We start from the raw sequence: 13,239 nt of genomic DNA on the forward strand, positions 1-13,239 counted from the left end.
GGGCCACAGTCCTGCTCTCCGGTGGGTCTGGGGTTCAAGTCCCGCTTGGGGTGCCCTGCGACGGACTGGCATCCCGTCCTGGGTGTGTCCCCTCCCCCTCCAGCCTTACGCCCTGTGTTGCCGGGTGGGCTCTGGTTCCCCGCGACCCCGTATGGGACAAGCGGTTCTGAAAATGTGTGTGTGTGTTTAAAATTGCTTGTACATAACACATTTGCATACTGTATTTTTCTTGTCCACTTTCCTTTACCTCTCATAATTTTTCTTAAATTTTAAATTTGGTTGTTTTAGCTCTTCTTGGGCAGCACAGTGGTACTACTGGTAGTGCTCATGTCTAGCAACTCCTGGCCAGTGTTTTCAAAGATGGGTTTAAATCTGGCTCAGTCTGTGTGAAGTTTCCATGTTCTTCCTGTGCTCCTGCAGGTTTCCTCTGGGTGCTCTGGTTTCCCCCATAAGCCCAAAGACACAAGGTTTAAGTGAATTAATAACTCTGAATTAGGTGGCTGTGGTGGCACAGAAGGTTTGGTTGGGGCTTGCTCTCTGGTGGGTCTGGAGTTCAAGTCCTGCTTGGGCTGCCTTGTGATAGACTGGTGTCCTGTCTGGGGTGTGTCCCCTCCCTCTCCAGCCTTCTGCCTTGTGTTGCCGGGTTAAGCTCCAGCTCAGAACAAGCGGCTGTAGGCATTGTGTGTGTAACTCTGAATTGCCCTTTGTATGTGAATACAGAAGTGTACGATTGCCCTGTCATTTACTGGCATCCTGTCCAGTGTATACCATGCTTGTGAGAGAGGCTCCAGATTACAGTAAGCTTGCATTAGGACAAGCAAGTAACAATAATGAATGAATAAATTACTCATAATACCCATAACCCCTCTCTACTGAACTAATCATAAAATATCTTTTGTGATACATGCATAATAAAAAAATCAAATAATTTGTAATGACATCGCTTTTCCAGAGAATTTTATGTAGTTTATCACTGGGAAGTAAGGCTTTCCTTTGCCTTTTCATCTTTTAGCATTTCTGCGCAGCATCTTTGCTTTAGCAGTCAAGAGCAAGAAAAGCCACACCCCACATGGGGGGATTGGGGAGGCTGGATATCATTTACGGTGACATCACTCAGGCTCCTATTTGAATCTAAACTTCTCTTCGTGTAAGGCATTTCTTATGAGTGTGAGCTGAGGTTGTCCGAATTTTGGAGTACAAAATAAATTCTCTCACAGCCCAAATTCTTAGAACAACGTATTTTGAAAAATAGGTAAGGAACCTTATTTTTGAACATTATTCCTCTGACAAATGCATTTATGTGGTCTTTCAGTAAGTGGGTATTACCTCACCATCTGCTTAAAGTGGGCTGTTCAGCTACTCTGTCAAAGCAGATTGCACTGACTGCAAACAAAAGCTTTTGGCAGAGAAGGGGAGAGTAAGGTAAAATACTTCTGGAATCTAATGGTTTACTACAAATCAGGCTGGTTATTCATAAAGTTGTCCATAAGTCAATTATCACCCTCTGTGTGAAATAATTAATATGAAGGAATTTATTTTCTTAAAACATCCTCAGTGGCATTCAATGATTTGGCTAATTAACACATTCTCTAAATGTGAGTTTAAATATCAAAAGTTTTCTCTACAGAGGCTATCCACAATTACTTCCCAGAGGAAGCAACATCTAACTACTGAAAATCAGAGCATTAAATCAGCAGTCTTAAAAGTGGAACATATATATATGTCTAATAATTACGTAATAAACAACAAATAACAAATATATATCAGTGATACTCAAGACTAGAAATTAATGGGAAGTATAAAGAATAAGGTATAAATTATGTTATTTTCAGTGTGTTAAGGTACAGTTTACATAAAGAGGTGCATAAGTTTAAGGCAAAATCTACAGTACAAGGTAAATAAAGTGTAAGGTAAAGAGTATAGTGTAGGTTACTGAGACCAAGTGTAAGGTAAAGTGGATATTACGGAAACACTAAATTGCTGGGCAGCACTTTATCCAAGTGGACCCAAACTTTTTACCAATGTGCAATTATGGATTCTTTCTATTTTATTATTTTTCTGTGGTTTGTTTGCAGTACAAGAATGAGCTGGAATTTTTTTAAAGACCTCTTTCAATTTTTCCAAAATCACATTTTTTTTGCAGTTTTTCCATGTTCTGTAAACAAGCCGAAGGCCAACTTGATAGATGATACATTTGCACTCATTTTCTCCTGGCACATCTCCGGACTGAGACATGTAAAAATAACAGCACTTTGGAGAATATTATGTCTGTATAAAAGCAAAACCTTGGAACTGAAAGGAAGTGGAATATTTCCTTGGCCACTTTATCATGCACATCTCCTCTTCTGAGACTTCAGCTTGCACATTATTGATCCATGACCTCCTGTGTTCACGCATCCTTATCCATCCTATCTCCTGCTCCCTGTACTCTGGCAGGAGGCAGTAATAACTTTTTACCCGTGTACGGTTTTACCTTTCCAAAAGCTGCCTGCATTTAAAAGCCAGCTTTTAAACCAAGTACGGGTGGAGTTTTAAATGTAAAACGTCTTTTAGGCCTCGTTGCAGGACGTAGAAAATTTCATGTTGTATCAATGACCTAAAGGCAAGCAAACATCATAATACTATACTGGGATGTGTGTGTCATGTTTTAAGTGGTCCATTAAAACAGTGGCGCATATTTCATTACATTGAAAGGAATTCCATGTGGTCATTAACAATATCAGGATATTAAAGAACAAATGTAACTATTATTTTTATTCTATTCATTTAAGAAGTGTATATTCTATTTTCTGAGCTTGTAAGAACCCAACATGAGTGAATGTTTTTGTGAAGTTAAGCACTTACCGGAAGCTTATGCAGACAGAATGAAACATCACATTATTTGGTTAATAACAGATCAAGTGACACTTCATTAGTTTAAAGAGAAAAATGTAAAAAAAAAAAATACATTTCTGCTTTGACTCCAATGGCAAAGTTTGCTTTGGTGTGGCAGGACAGCGTTTTGACATGTTTCAGAAAATTATATCTATACTAGAGTGCGAGGTGACGAAGAATTGCTGAGAGCAGGGACTCACGAAAGCCAACATCACCAAAATGCGAGCGGCAGTGGAGCGAAATAACCAACACCAATAAAACTGTCTGTAGTATGAATAAGAGAGGAGAAATAAAACCTCTAAAGTCGCCCTGAGCACTCTTTGTCTTCCCAGAGGGCTGTGCCATTGCTGGCTTGTGCTTAGCAGTCCTGTCTCATCCTTTGTTTTACTTCTCGGCAGCTGCCGTGCTCCTGTGCTCCATAATGGATGCTGTCACTTTCTGAGGACATTCTTAATAGCTGGTTGTTTGTGGTTCCTATCCTGCACTTCAGCATGTCCCATTCATTTCAGTTTGCTGCAATCTGCTTCAGCAGCAAAAAAATGTCAGGAAGACAAAACTTCCCTTTCCCAACAAGACTGTGCATCCCCCGTATCCTGTGTCTGCCCCTGCGTCCTGTGTCTAGTTCAGCTGCAGAGAACAATATGTGGCTATAATGTGTACATGTCCTCCATCGCTTATTTCATTCTTCTTTTCTAATAAGTATTTCTTAATACCTACTTATATCTGAGTACCGCATAGAAAGCGATGGATGTTGAAATACAGTATTTCACACTTGAAATTACTCTGAAAATATTAAGCGCACAAAAACATAAACAATGAACAAGCATAATATTTTACGATTGTAACCTATGTAATATATTTATCATTTTTGGTCATTTCATTCGCTCAAAAAAAGTCAGATCAGTGTGACCCTTTCTCTAAAGTACTTTAATATTTCTTAACTGTCTGGATTACTATACATAGTACAGCAGATAAAGTTCTCTGAGATGTACGTCGCTTCGGAGAAAAGCGTCTGCTAAATTAATAAATATAAATGTACAGTATAGCATTTGGGCAATTATTATTATATTTGGTTTTCATAAGGAAAATCTCAGACTTCCACTCTGGTATGTTAGGTGACTGGAAGTGAAAAGGTGTGTGCTACCTCAGGAGCTGTACAAGGTGCACTTACTGGGAGACGTAGGAGAGCTGGCTTCTCCTTCTGCCGTGGTGGTACTGGACTTTGAGTCGGGGGGCAGCGTCAGACGGGGCATGTTGGGAGGGGGAGGTGGTGCCAGCATCTGCGATGAGATGTAGTGGCTGGGCAATTTCACCTGTCCACTGCCGTTGAGCTGCAGACAAACAGGAGGGCTGTTAAGGTTCATCACTGCAGTGCAGTGGGAATGTGAGAAGGAAGAAAAGCAGGGGACGCCACCGGGCAGTAATCGAACACAGCACACACCCTGGATGTAGTGCCACCTGTAACCACACAGGGGCAAAGCAAGACAAGCTCCGCCCCTTTTTCCATGTTCCACACCAGTTTCTGTTTTTGAGAACTGCGCTCCGGCCGAACTCGGAGCAACAATAGGTGGAGAATGACTCAGACACACTGCGGTCCCCTGCGCCCGAGTGCCTGAGCGCTCGCCCATCGAGAGTCGCAATGCAGCGGGAGAATTCCAATGACTCTGCAAAATGGGCGGGCGCTCATAGCGAGGCCATCCTGGTGAATAGCTACCTTTCATTTTCCCTGTCAGGGAAGCGCTCCTCTACAACGTCAGCATCCCTATTAGTGCCTAGGAGTCTCCTTCAGGATGAGTTTCGTGATAAACAGCAGGCTGTAATACATGCCACACTAATATAAAAACATGGCCATTAACCGTTTTACGTTTACATGTATTAATTTCGCAAAGACTTTTCGCCAAAGCGATGTACTACTCAGCCTATCACTTCGCAAAAAGTCGAGAGCTTTAGATAAAGATGTAATTGTCAAAGCACGGCTTGTTTGTCCTATATGACTGTCTTTGTTGGTGCACATTATTACATGTGAATTGAGAGCCAGAGAGGAAGCACCCAGATGACTGTGACAGATGACGTGATGCAATAACTATTTATCTGGAAGGAGATCAGAAGAGAAATGGATATGAAAAGGATGGATTTTGAGATCTTTCCTGGATGATGAAAGGGACCCAGGTTTGAATCCAACCTCCTGCTGTAGTACCCTAGATCAAGGCACTTATCCTAAATTGCTCCAGTAAAAATTACCCAGCTGTATAAAAGGGTAAACTGTACACAGTTTAACAATGTAAACTGCTTTGGAGAAAAGTAAATAAATACACATAAATGGAGGAACGACTGCATCAGGTGGTCTAGGACACAGTGTGGAAGAGGTAGCACTTGCTCTGGGCACGGGTCGAGGTGAGGATAGGACCTAGCTGTGTAAATGGGTAAATCATCGCAAGTCACTGTTACGAATAAAGAGACACAGACAGTATTAATAATACGAGTGTGTCCACTTTTTTTCACTGAACGCTGATCTGAAACCTACTCTCCAGTGGGGTCAGCAACCTGAACTGCTCTGCAGTTAGATATCACTGAAATTGAACCCCAGAGCCGTAACACCACAAGAGGAGAGCATGCAAGGCGAGTGAATTACACAGCATGCGAGGAGCTACACTTTCCAGAGCCCCTGGAAGACCTCATCATTACCACCACATGCTTACTGTATGTTCGCACAATAAAGTGCTCTTGTTAAGCAGCGGGAGAACAGAAGGCATGCACATGTTCAGGTTGCTAGAGCACTTGAATTTAATGAATAATCTGGAGCAATTTAAGAGACAATAGGGAGTTCCCTGATCACACATATGTAAAATGACTGCCAGCATGCAGAAATCCATTTGGCAAAACACACCCCAAAGCCATGAATTCACAGAATGCTTGCATGTTCTTGCTGTCATTAGAAGCCATGTCCCAGAAAACACATATATGGGCATAACAAACAGAGTAATGTGGTAAAAATTCTGTGAAATACTTCTGCAGTTAAAATACCTTTACATCGACATTGAATGAAATTTTGATTAAATTAATTCTAAAGTTGTTTTTCTTCTTGATTACTGCAAGTAAAGAGGGAAAATTGCATGGTATTCGTCATGTTTCTACACCGGAACACTGCCTTCTGCAGATACTAGGTACACTCCAAAGTAAATTTCAATGCTAAACTATTACAACTGTTTACCCATTAACAGCAGCTGGTTAATTTTACTCAACTGAACAAATTTTTAGCATAAGTACCCAATTCAAAAGTACTACTGACGGAGGTGAGATGTGAATCTGTGACCACAAAGGCAACAGGTCAAACCACTACACTGTCCCTTGCTATATCTTAAAGTCCAATGTGAGAACCACTCCTGGTCCACAATGTCCTTAAACTGATTTTGCATTAACTGGACAAGTTAACAAGCTAATGATGTGTTGCACTTTCAAATGATGATCACACACTTTAGTGAGGAAAAAATAAAATCATACAAGCTGCACAACAGGCATAAGTGCAAACAGAACCAACAATACAGTGGTTCTTATTATTATGCATTGTAATAATAATAATAATAATAATAATAATAATAATACATCCAATTTAAAAAACTACTTGTCCTATGCAGGGTTGAGGTGAACTACGGCCTATCCTGGATGCCAGTTCATCGCATACTAATGGCAATTCTACTACTACTACTTATGACAATAATAATAATGATGATGATGATAATAATGATGATGATGATGAAAAAGCAGCACCTGGGCTGTAGGTTTCAACATGAGTTCAGATTGGATTTAGGCTGTGTGGAGTTTGCATGTTCTCTTTGTTTTGTGGCGTGCTGCACTTCAAAGATGTGTCTTTCAGGTGAATTAGTAACTAGAAATTGCCCATACTGTGTATAAATGTGAGTCAATGAGTGTGTGTGTGATTGTCATGTTTTGCAAAGGGGATGACGTGAGTCTGCAAATTGTTTACAACAAGTAAGCAGTCCGTCACCCAGAAACGACCTGAGGGCTGACAGTAAAGCTCATCAAGTCAAATCTTATCTTTCGTGGTCATGATGTATGAGGCCGGGGGGAAGCAAAAGCACTAGGCCACAGAGTACACTCCTTCCAAGCTCCCCTGGCGGGTTCAGTCTTACCGGGCCAGGCTGCTGGCTGGAGGGGTCACATGCTAGGGAGACCAGGTCCTTCAGGGGGTCCTGTGAGCTGAGATGCGGCGGATAGCGTATGGCTGTGTGCTGGAAGTAGGCAGAAGCCGTCTGGGGTAATATGGAACTCGTGGGGAAGTGCAAAGAAGAGGAGGGGTGTGGACTCCTGGAGAGACCTGGAAAACAGCCGCTGTAGTTGCACTCAAAGAAGTCAAAGGAAATAGTCGCTGCTATCTATGCAAATTTATATAATTTAGCGTGTCAGCATAACGCACTAATTCAGTTGATGGTAACGTACATACAGTTCATTTTAGTGGTTGTCTAAAGTGTCAGCAGGTGTGAGTATTTACATGGGCATCAGAAGATGCATGAGCTGTGGGGAATACAGTGCGGCTCTCAGCGTATGTGCCTTTGTGTGTCCGTCCACTGTAGCAGGTGACTTCACGGGCCACGGTCACTCACCACTGTGCACGGCGATCACGGGTCTGTGGTGCTGGGTGAAGCTTCCGAGGCGGGGGGACCCCTCCTGTGGGGACGGGCTGTCCATCTCCGTCTTTTTCACTGTTGGAGAAATCCCTGCATGTGGACAGAGTGAGAAGGGAGTGACACAGTTGCCAAACAATAGAGCACATTTTAAAGGCCTTCCGCCATCCCCTAAAGCACATTTGTGTAGGACACCGTTTGCTTACACACCTTTTGTTCTATGTGCCCCTATTACATGGGGCAGCAGGTGGCGTACCGGTTGGAGCTGCGCCCTTTGGACCCGAAAGACACGATTCGATTCTCACCTTGTGCTGTAGTATCCTTTGAGCCTTGCTTCCTTACACATCTTTACCCTTGTAATGAGTAATGAGTAATGAGCTGAGTAATTTTACCGCATCAGTTTAGGATAAGTACCTTGATCGAGGGCACTGCAGCAGGAGGTGGGATTCAAACCTGGGCCTTTTGAGTGGAGCGACTTACCCTGAATTGAATGTGAGGCTAAACTAACCAGAAGTGACAACTTCAGTCTTCTTTCGATAGCAATATAGGCTTCACTACGTACTGGGAGAATAGAGGGTACAGAGCTGGATATTTAAAGTGGTTTTTATACACATTTATGGGTAGAATCATCTGACATTTCCACAGGAAATTCAGGCAAAGTTTACAAAACAAATTTATTCTTAAATAAACAGCACCGCAATCTCATTATACTCTGGAACTTCAAACCCTTCAAACAATTGCTTCTTCTCATAATGACCTAAAGCAGGGATATTGCAGATACTGCAGACACCTGCAGGACCTGATCACCTGATCACTGCTTCTGATCACTGCTACACCCCTTCACCTCCAGCCATTTGGTAGTCTCAGGCACAGGAAGTCCAAATTCAGAAACCTGAAAATTTTCAGTTTGGGCTCCAGTGTTGTGGAATGATCTCCCTCTGACACTCAGAACTACTGAATCATTCTCCACAATCCACAACAGTCTCAAAACATACCTCTTCTTCCCTGATCTCCTATGTACTCCATACACACACACACACAAACACACACTGTCTGAGACCTTTTGTCCTGAGCGGGGTCACGGTGAACCAGAGCCTAACCTGGCAACACAGGGTGTGGGGCTGGAAGGGGAGGGGACACACCCAGGATGGGACGCCAATCCGTCACAAGGCACCCCAAGCGGGACTCGAACCCCAGACCCACCAAAGAGCAGGACCCGGCCAAAGCCGTTGCGCTACCAAACCCCCCGCCTGCTCCATACATCTTCATTAAATTGTCAATCAAAAAACTCCCTCTCTATTAATTCTATATACAACTAGACATGTAATGAATGCTCACAAAATAGGTGGTATTAGACTAATTGACTGGACTTTGTAAATCACATGTCTAGATCTGTATCTCTCTGTCTGTTGCTGAAACGCACTCTTGTTTACGCTGAGTGGTACGTCGCTTTGGAGAAAAGATCTGCTAAATGAATGTAACTATTGAAATACTAAACAGGCATGGATGAGCATTATCCTACCCAGCACCAATATTTGTGATTAACTGAAAAGTAGGGTCCCTCTTCTTCAAACAAAGAGCCTACAGAGGGATAACAACACATCCTTCTTGTCTTATACTTTATCTTCCTCAGCATCCAAGCAGGAGTTAGAGGGCCTGGAGCAACTGCACTTGAAGCCATGTGGAACGCTTCGGCCTTTGCGCTGGCCTTTACAAGAGCAAAATGTTCCCTTCACGTCCGTGTGTGCCTGTTAAAAACAAACAGATCCACCAGTCTATCTCACACCTCCTCACTCTGTACACAGACTTGTGACTCGCGTAATAAAAACACACTGGTTTAAGGAATTTTCCAAGAAACAAGCATTTTTCCGGATATTTTTTTCTTTATTTTTAAATGCCTCATCTGTTTTCCAAAAGTGGTGTGTTACGGAGTGAAAGTTACCTGCTCCCCATACAGCTGTTAGCTGGCAGTAAAAACCACCTAAAGAGAATAAAGCTGTGGGACCGCCTTCATTCATCTCCCTTCCACAGTATTTACAGCTCGTGTTGATTTGGACAATTAAGGTATGAACGGGTAAGCAATGTATTGTATTGTATTAATGTATTTGTATTGCTAACCTTTCGATTTTGCAGATCATAAAAAATGCTTAAAGTGGCCAGATTCTGATAAGTGGGACAAATCGTTCAACGATTGAAATGAATTAGAAATCAAGATTTTTAAAAAATATTTTCAGTCATTTTAAAATTATTTGTTCTAATTTTTTTTTTAATTGAAAAAAGCAGTGGATGAGTCAGAGTTTTTTTTTTAATTATTACAACAATTTTACCTGAGATTTTTACAAAATCAACAGATCTACATTATATTATTACATATACACTATTCAAATTTTATTGAGTGCAATGTTGTAGCGAACATGGTTTTGGATTTATAAATGGGCTACAGTGTGTACGTTGAGGAGTCCGCATGCACGCGTTCTGCCCTACTTAGCTGCAATAAATTGTAATACTGTCGCACCAGCACAGCAAGGTACCGTGTGGCATACAGCTGACAAGCAGGAACATTTTAGAACCACCGCACCTTGGCGGCACTCTGGAAAATCACTGTTAAGAATGTCAGCTGCTCTGTGCTTCTGCCGCCATCCCTGCTTACAAAATGTCCCAGTAAATTGTTTCAGTTTTGAGCTTCGCCGCCCTGCGCCCACATGGCAGCATGAAGGCTCTCGTGTGTAAGAGGAACTGCTTAACTACATTACTGCACCACTCCATCTCGCCACGGATAGTGCTTCCAGAACAGCGCACATGTGGAGAGCACTTCTCCAACCTGCACACAGAGCACTTCACTGCGCTGGGCCCCACTCACGTAGTTCTTTCCACAGTTTGCTAAAACACACCTCCACCCGGGAGCCTCCAGGGCCTCCAAAGCCACACGCTTTATCAGGATTATTTCCCGATCACTCTGCGGTAGCACACAAAGTCTGGGCAGCGTGGGTTTTCGCTACATGCTCCTCGCCGTAGCTGCCAGGTTCACCCACGTCAGTGGACTGTGGATGGTCCTCATCTCGTTCCCCCAATTCAGGGGTGTCCAGCACGAGGCTTGAGGTCTGCATGTAGCCTGCCATTTCATATAATGTGGCCAAAAGAATCATTTTAAAATTATTTACAGTGCTGCTTGAAAGTATGGGAACCCACAAGGGATGTCATTATTCTTGTAGAAAATTTTGAAATGCACTGATAAAATCTTAATGTTAGATATGTAAATCATAATCATGTATAAAATGAATAAATGGTTATGATTTACACACCTGATTCTACTTACCTACTTGGTTTAACCAGTGCAACTTGGGGTTCACTTATTTTTGCACCTGCACTACCTCTATGTTTCTGCTACACACATGATTTCCTCTAAAGCAACATATGGAGTTGGTCAGTACACACCTATTACAGTATGTGACATGAGAAAGGCTGCTTCTCATTAAACAATGTGGTAAAACTAAGGGACACAAGGCTCATATACTTTGAAGCAGCACTATATAGATACAGTACTATACCTGCCTGTATATGCTGTAAATACTAGAAGTTGTGCTGAATCACGTGAAAACACATTTTTAGTTAGAAACACACCGCACCTACATAAAATACGAAAAATTTCAACATTTTAGATTCAGTATTTCACCTACTATGATTTTTACAAATTAAGGCCTTGGACCATCTCACTGTAAGGACACCTCTGGCCCAGTTCATAGCTGCCAGTCAACAGCATTAGGGCATAGTACACTGTCAACTGGCACCCTGGATAAATATTGAATAACAAGCCACCACAACACAAGCAACTAGTCTAGTCTCCAATGAAATCTTGCGTAAAAAAAGGACATAATTCAAAACAATTTGACAAAACTGAATTTTGCCTTGAAATTCTTTCATATTCAGGCTGTATTGTTCACTAAATATCTGCAGCAGTACACCAGCCAAAACACGAAAAAAACATTTAAAAAGTTATCTTTTCTAAAAATATGGAAAAAGCAAAAATGTACCGGAAACTATAATCAGGGCAAACTGTTTCTCTTTACACTGTTTTATATTTTAGTAAAAACACAGCTTAGTTCATTTGAAACAGTGAGATCCAAGCATTAAAGATGGTGTAAATAACATCCCACATCACCGAAAATCATGTTGCAGAACAACACAATCTGCAGAAAAACAAAAAAGCAAACTGTAGAAAAAGTTTACCAGATAGCAGGGAGGAACGGGAACAATGCTTAGACATGTCTCTAGCTGATACAAAACCCTGAGGTGAAACCAAGCCTTGAAAGCCAGAAGGCTTGACAGATTAAATCTGTATAAATTCTGGATTAAAAGTTGTTGTGCCCATTGCTCTTTTTGCACACTTGTCAAAATTTGTGGTGCAAGAATCAAGCAGGTTCAACAGTTGAGACTTTAGTCACCTTTGCCAAATTCCTACATCTCTGACAGTACGCTGGCCAATAACTTATCAAAAAAATAAATAGGATTAATATTCCAAAGATTAATCTACATCTGAATGTAGAAGTAATGATAACTGATCCTGTGGAGGGAAAAAAAAAAAAAGATAAACACACAACTCGCAGCATGTACTATAGTACCACTGGACCAAAAATGGTGTATTTGTCACACAGCTACACATATTCTTCAATTTAATGTTGACTGTATTCACTGGTACATCAAGTTGAAAATTATTGCTACTCTCGAGTTCTCATTAAACTACCATACCATACCATAAATTAAATAAATTAAATGACCATATCCTAGAGGTAACAAATTCCGTGAAGTCTGTTCTGGCAAAGAACCTGTTTGGATCTAAGTGATGTTTCAGTGTGTGCAAATAAACAATTTCACCGAAAATACACACTGCACAGCCTATTTTTGCCTACTCTTCCGTTATAACAGATCGGATCACTTTCTGCGTGGTCAAACAGCGTACACCGTCTGGTCATAAAAACATGCAGTTGAGCCGGAAAGCATTAAAAAAAGGATTTTGCCGACATTCGCAATTAATGATGCGTGGCTAATGGTTTCACGGTGTTTGGTTCCATAACAACAGGTTCTAAATCCAGAGACAAGCAACCATGTCTTTAAATGTCTCTCATGCATGATAAGCTGTGGTTGAAGTTATTAGACCTTAAATCAAACAAGTAAGTACCATACCTTGCAGAAAAAACGCCGGCGTGTTACACTTCATTTGAGCTCTAACAAAAGCTCCGTCTTAGAGCAGAAATGAATTTGAACTGAAGAAGCCCATTACCTCCTTCCATCTCCTCCTGCCAGTTGCGAGAACTGCTGGCGGGTGAGCTGGGCGAGGGGTAGTACTCTCCTCCAGGGCTGGTGTCAAGGTCCTCTTCCATGGAGCCCGACTTGTGCCTCTTGCTCCTGCATGTTGGTGATGGAAGAAGGGACACAGGCAGCAGGTTAGACAAGTCCTGTACAGCATCACCTCTACAACAACATGACCCTTCCTGAAAGCCAGGCAAGCAACTGTCCATTTACAAGCCCATAGTCTTGACCGCTGCTTTATTTGCTGTCCTGTGGGCTTCTTCCCCAGGACCACACTGGGGTAAGGCACTGGGGCCTTGGTTACCGAGCGCTGACTGATCCCCAGCACCCCCCAATAGCTTCTCGTCGTTGTTGCTTTGCTCGAGATTTCGAGATTTACGGTGAAAAATGAGACCATACATCACTGCTGGATTTT

General features: G+C 42.0%; 1 protein-coding gene across 3 annotated transcripts in view; it reads right to left on the bottom strand.

The window, feature by feature from the left end:
• Positions 1–13,239, bottom strand: part of LOC108940004 (nuclear factor 1 C-type-like) — a 105,921-nt gene that overhangs the window by 20,002 nt on the left and 72,680 nt on the right. For all 3 annotated transcript variants that reach the window (XM_018761746.2, XM_018761739.2, XM_018761756.2), the window contains exons 6-9: positions 12,796–12,920; positions 7,497–7,610; positions 7,026–7,210; positions 4,046–4,205 (exon numbers count right to left, since the gene is read on the bottom strand). In XM_018761746.2, the coding sequence (XP_018617262.1) occupies positions 4,046–4,205; positions 7,026–7,210; positions 7,497–7,610; positions 12,796–12,920 (584 nt within the window). The remainder of the gene's footprint in view (positions 1–4,045; positions 4,206–7,025; positions 7,211–7,496; positions 7,611–12,795; positions 12,921–13,239) is intronic.

Source organism: Scleropages formosus, chromosome 2, assembly GCF_900964775.1.
Source record: "Scleropages formosus chromosome 2, fSclFor1.1, whole genome shotgun sequence".
Classification (NCBI taxonomy): domain Eukaryota; kingdom Metazoa; phylum Chordata; class Actinopteri; order Osteoglossiformes; family Osteoglossidae; genus Scleropages; species Scleropages formosus.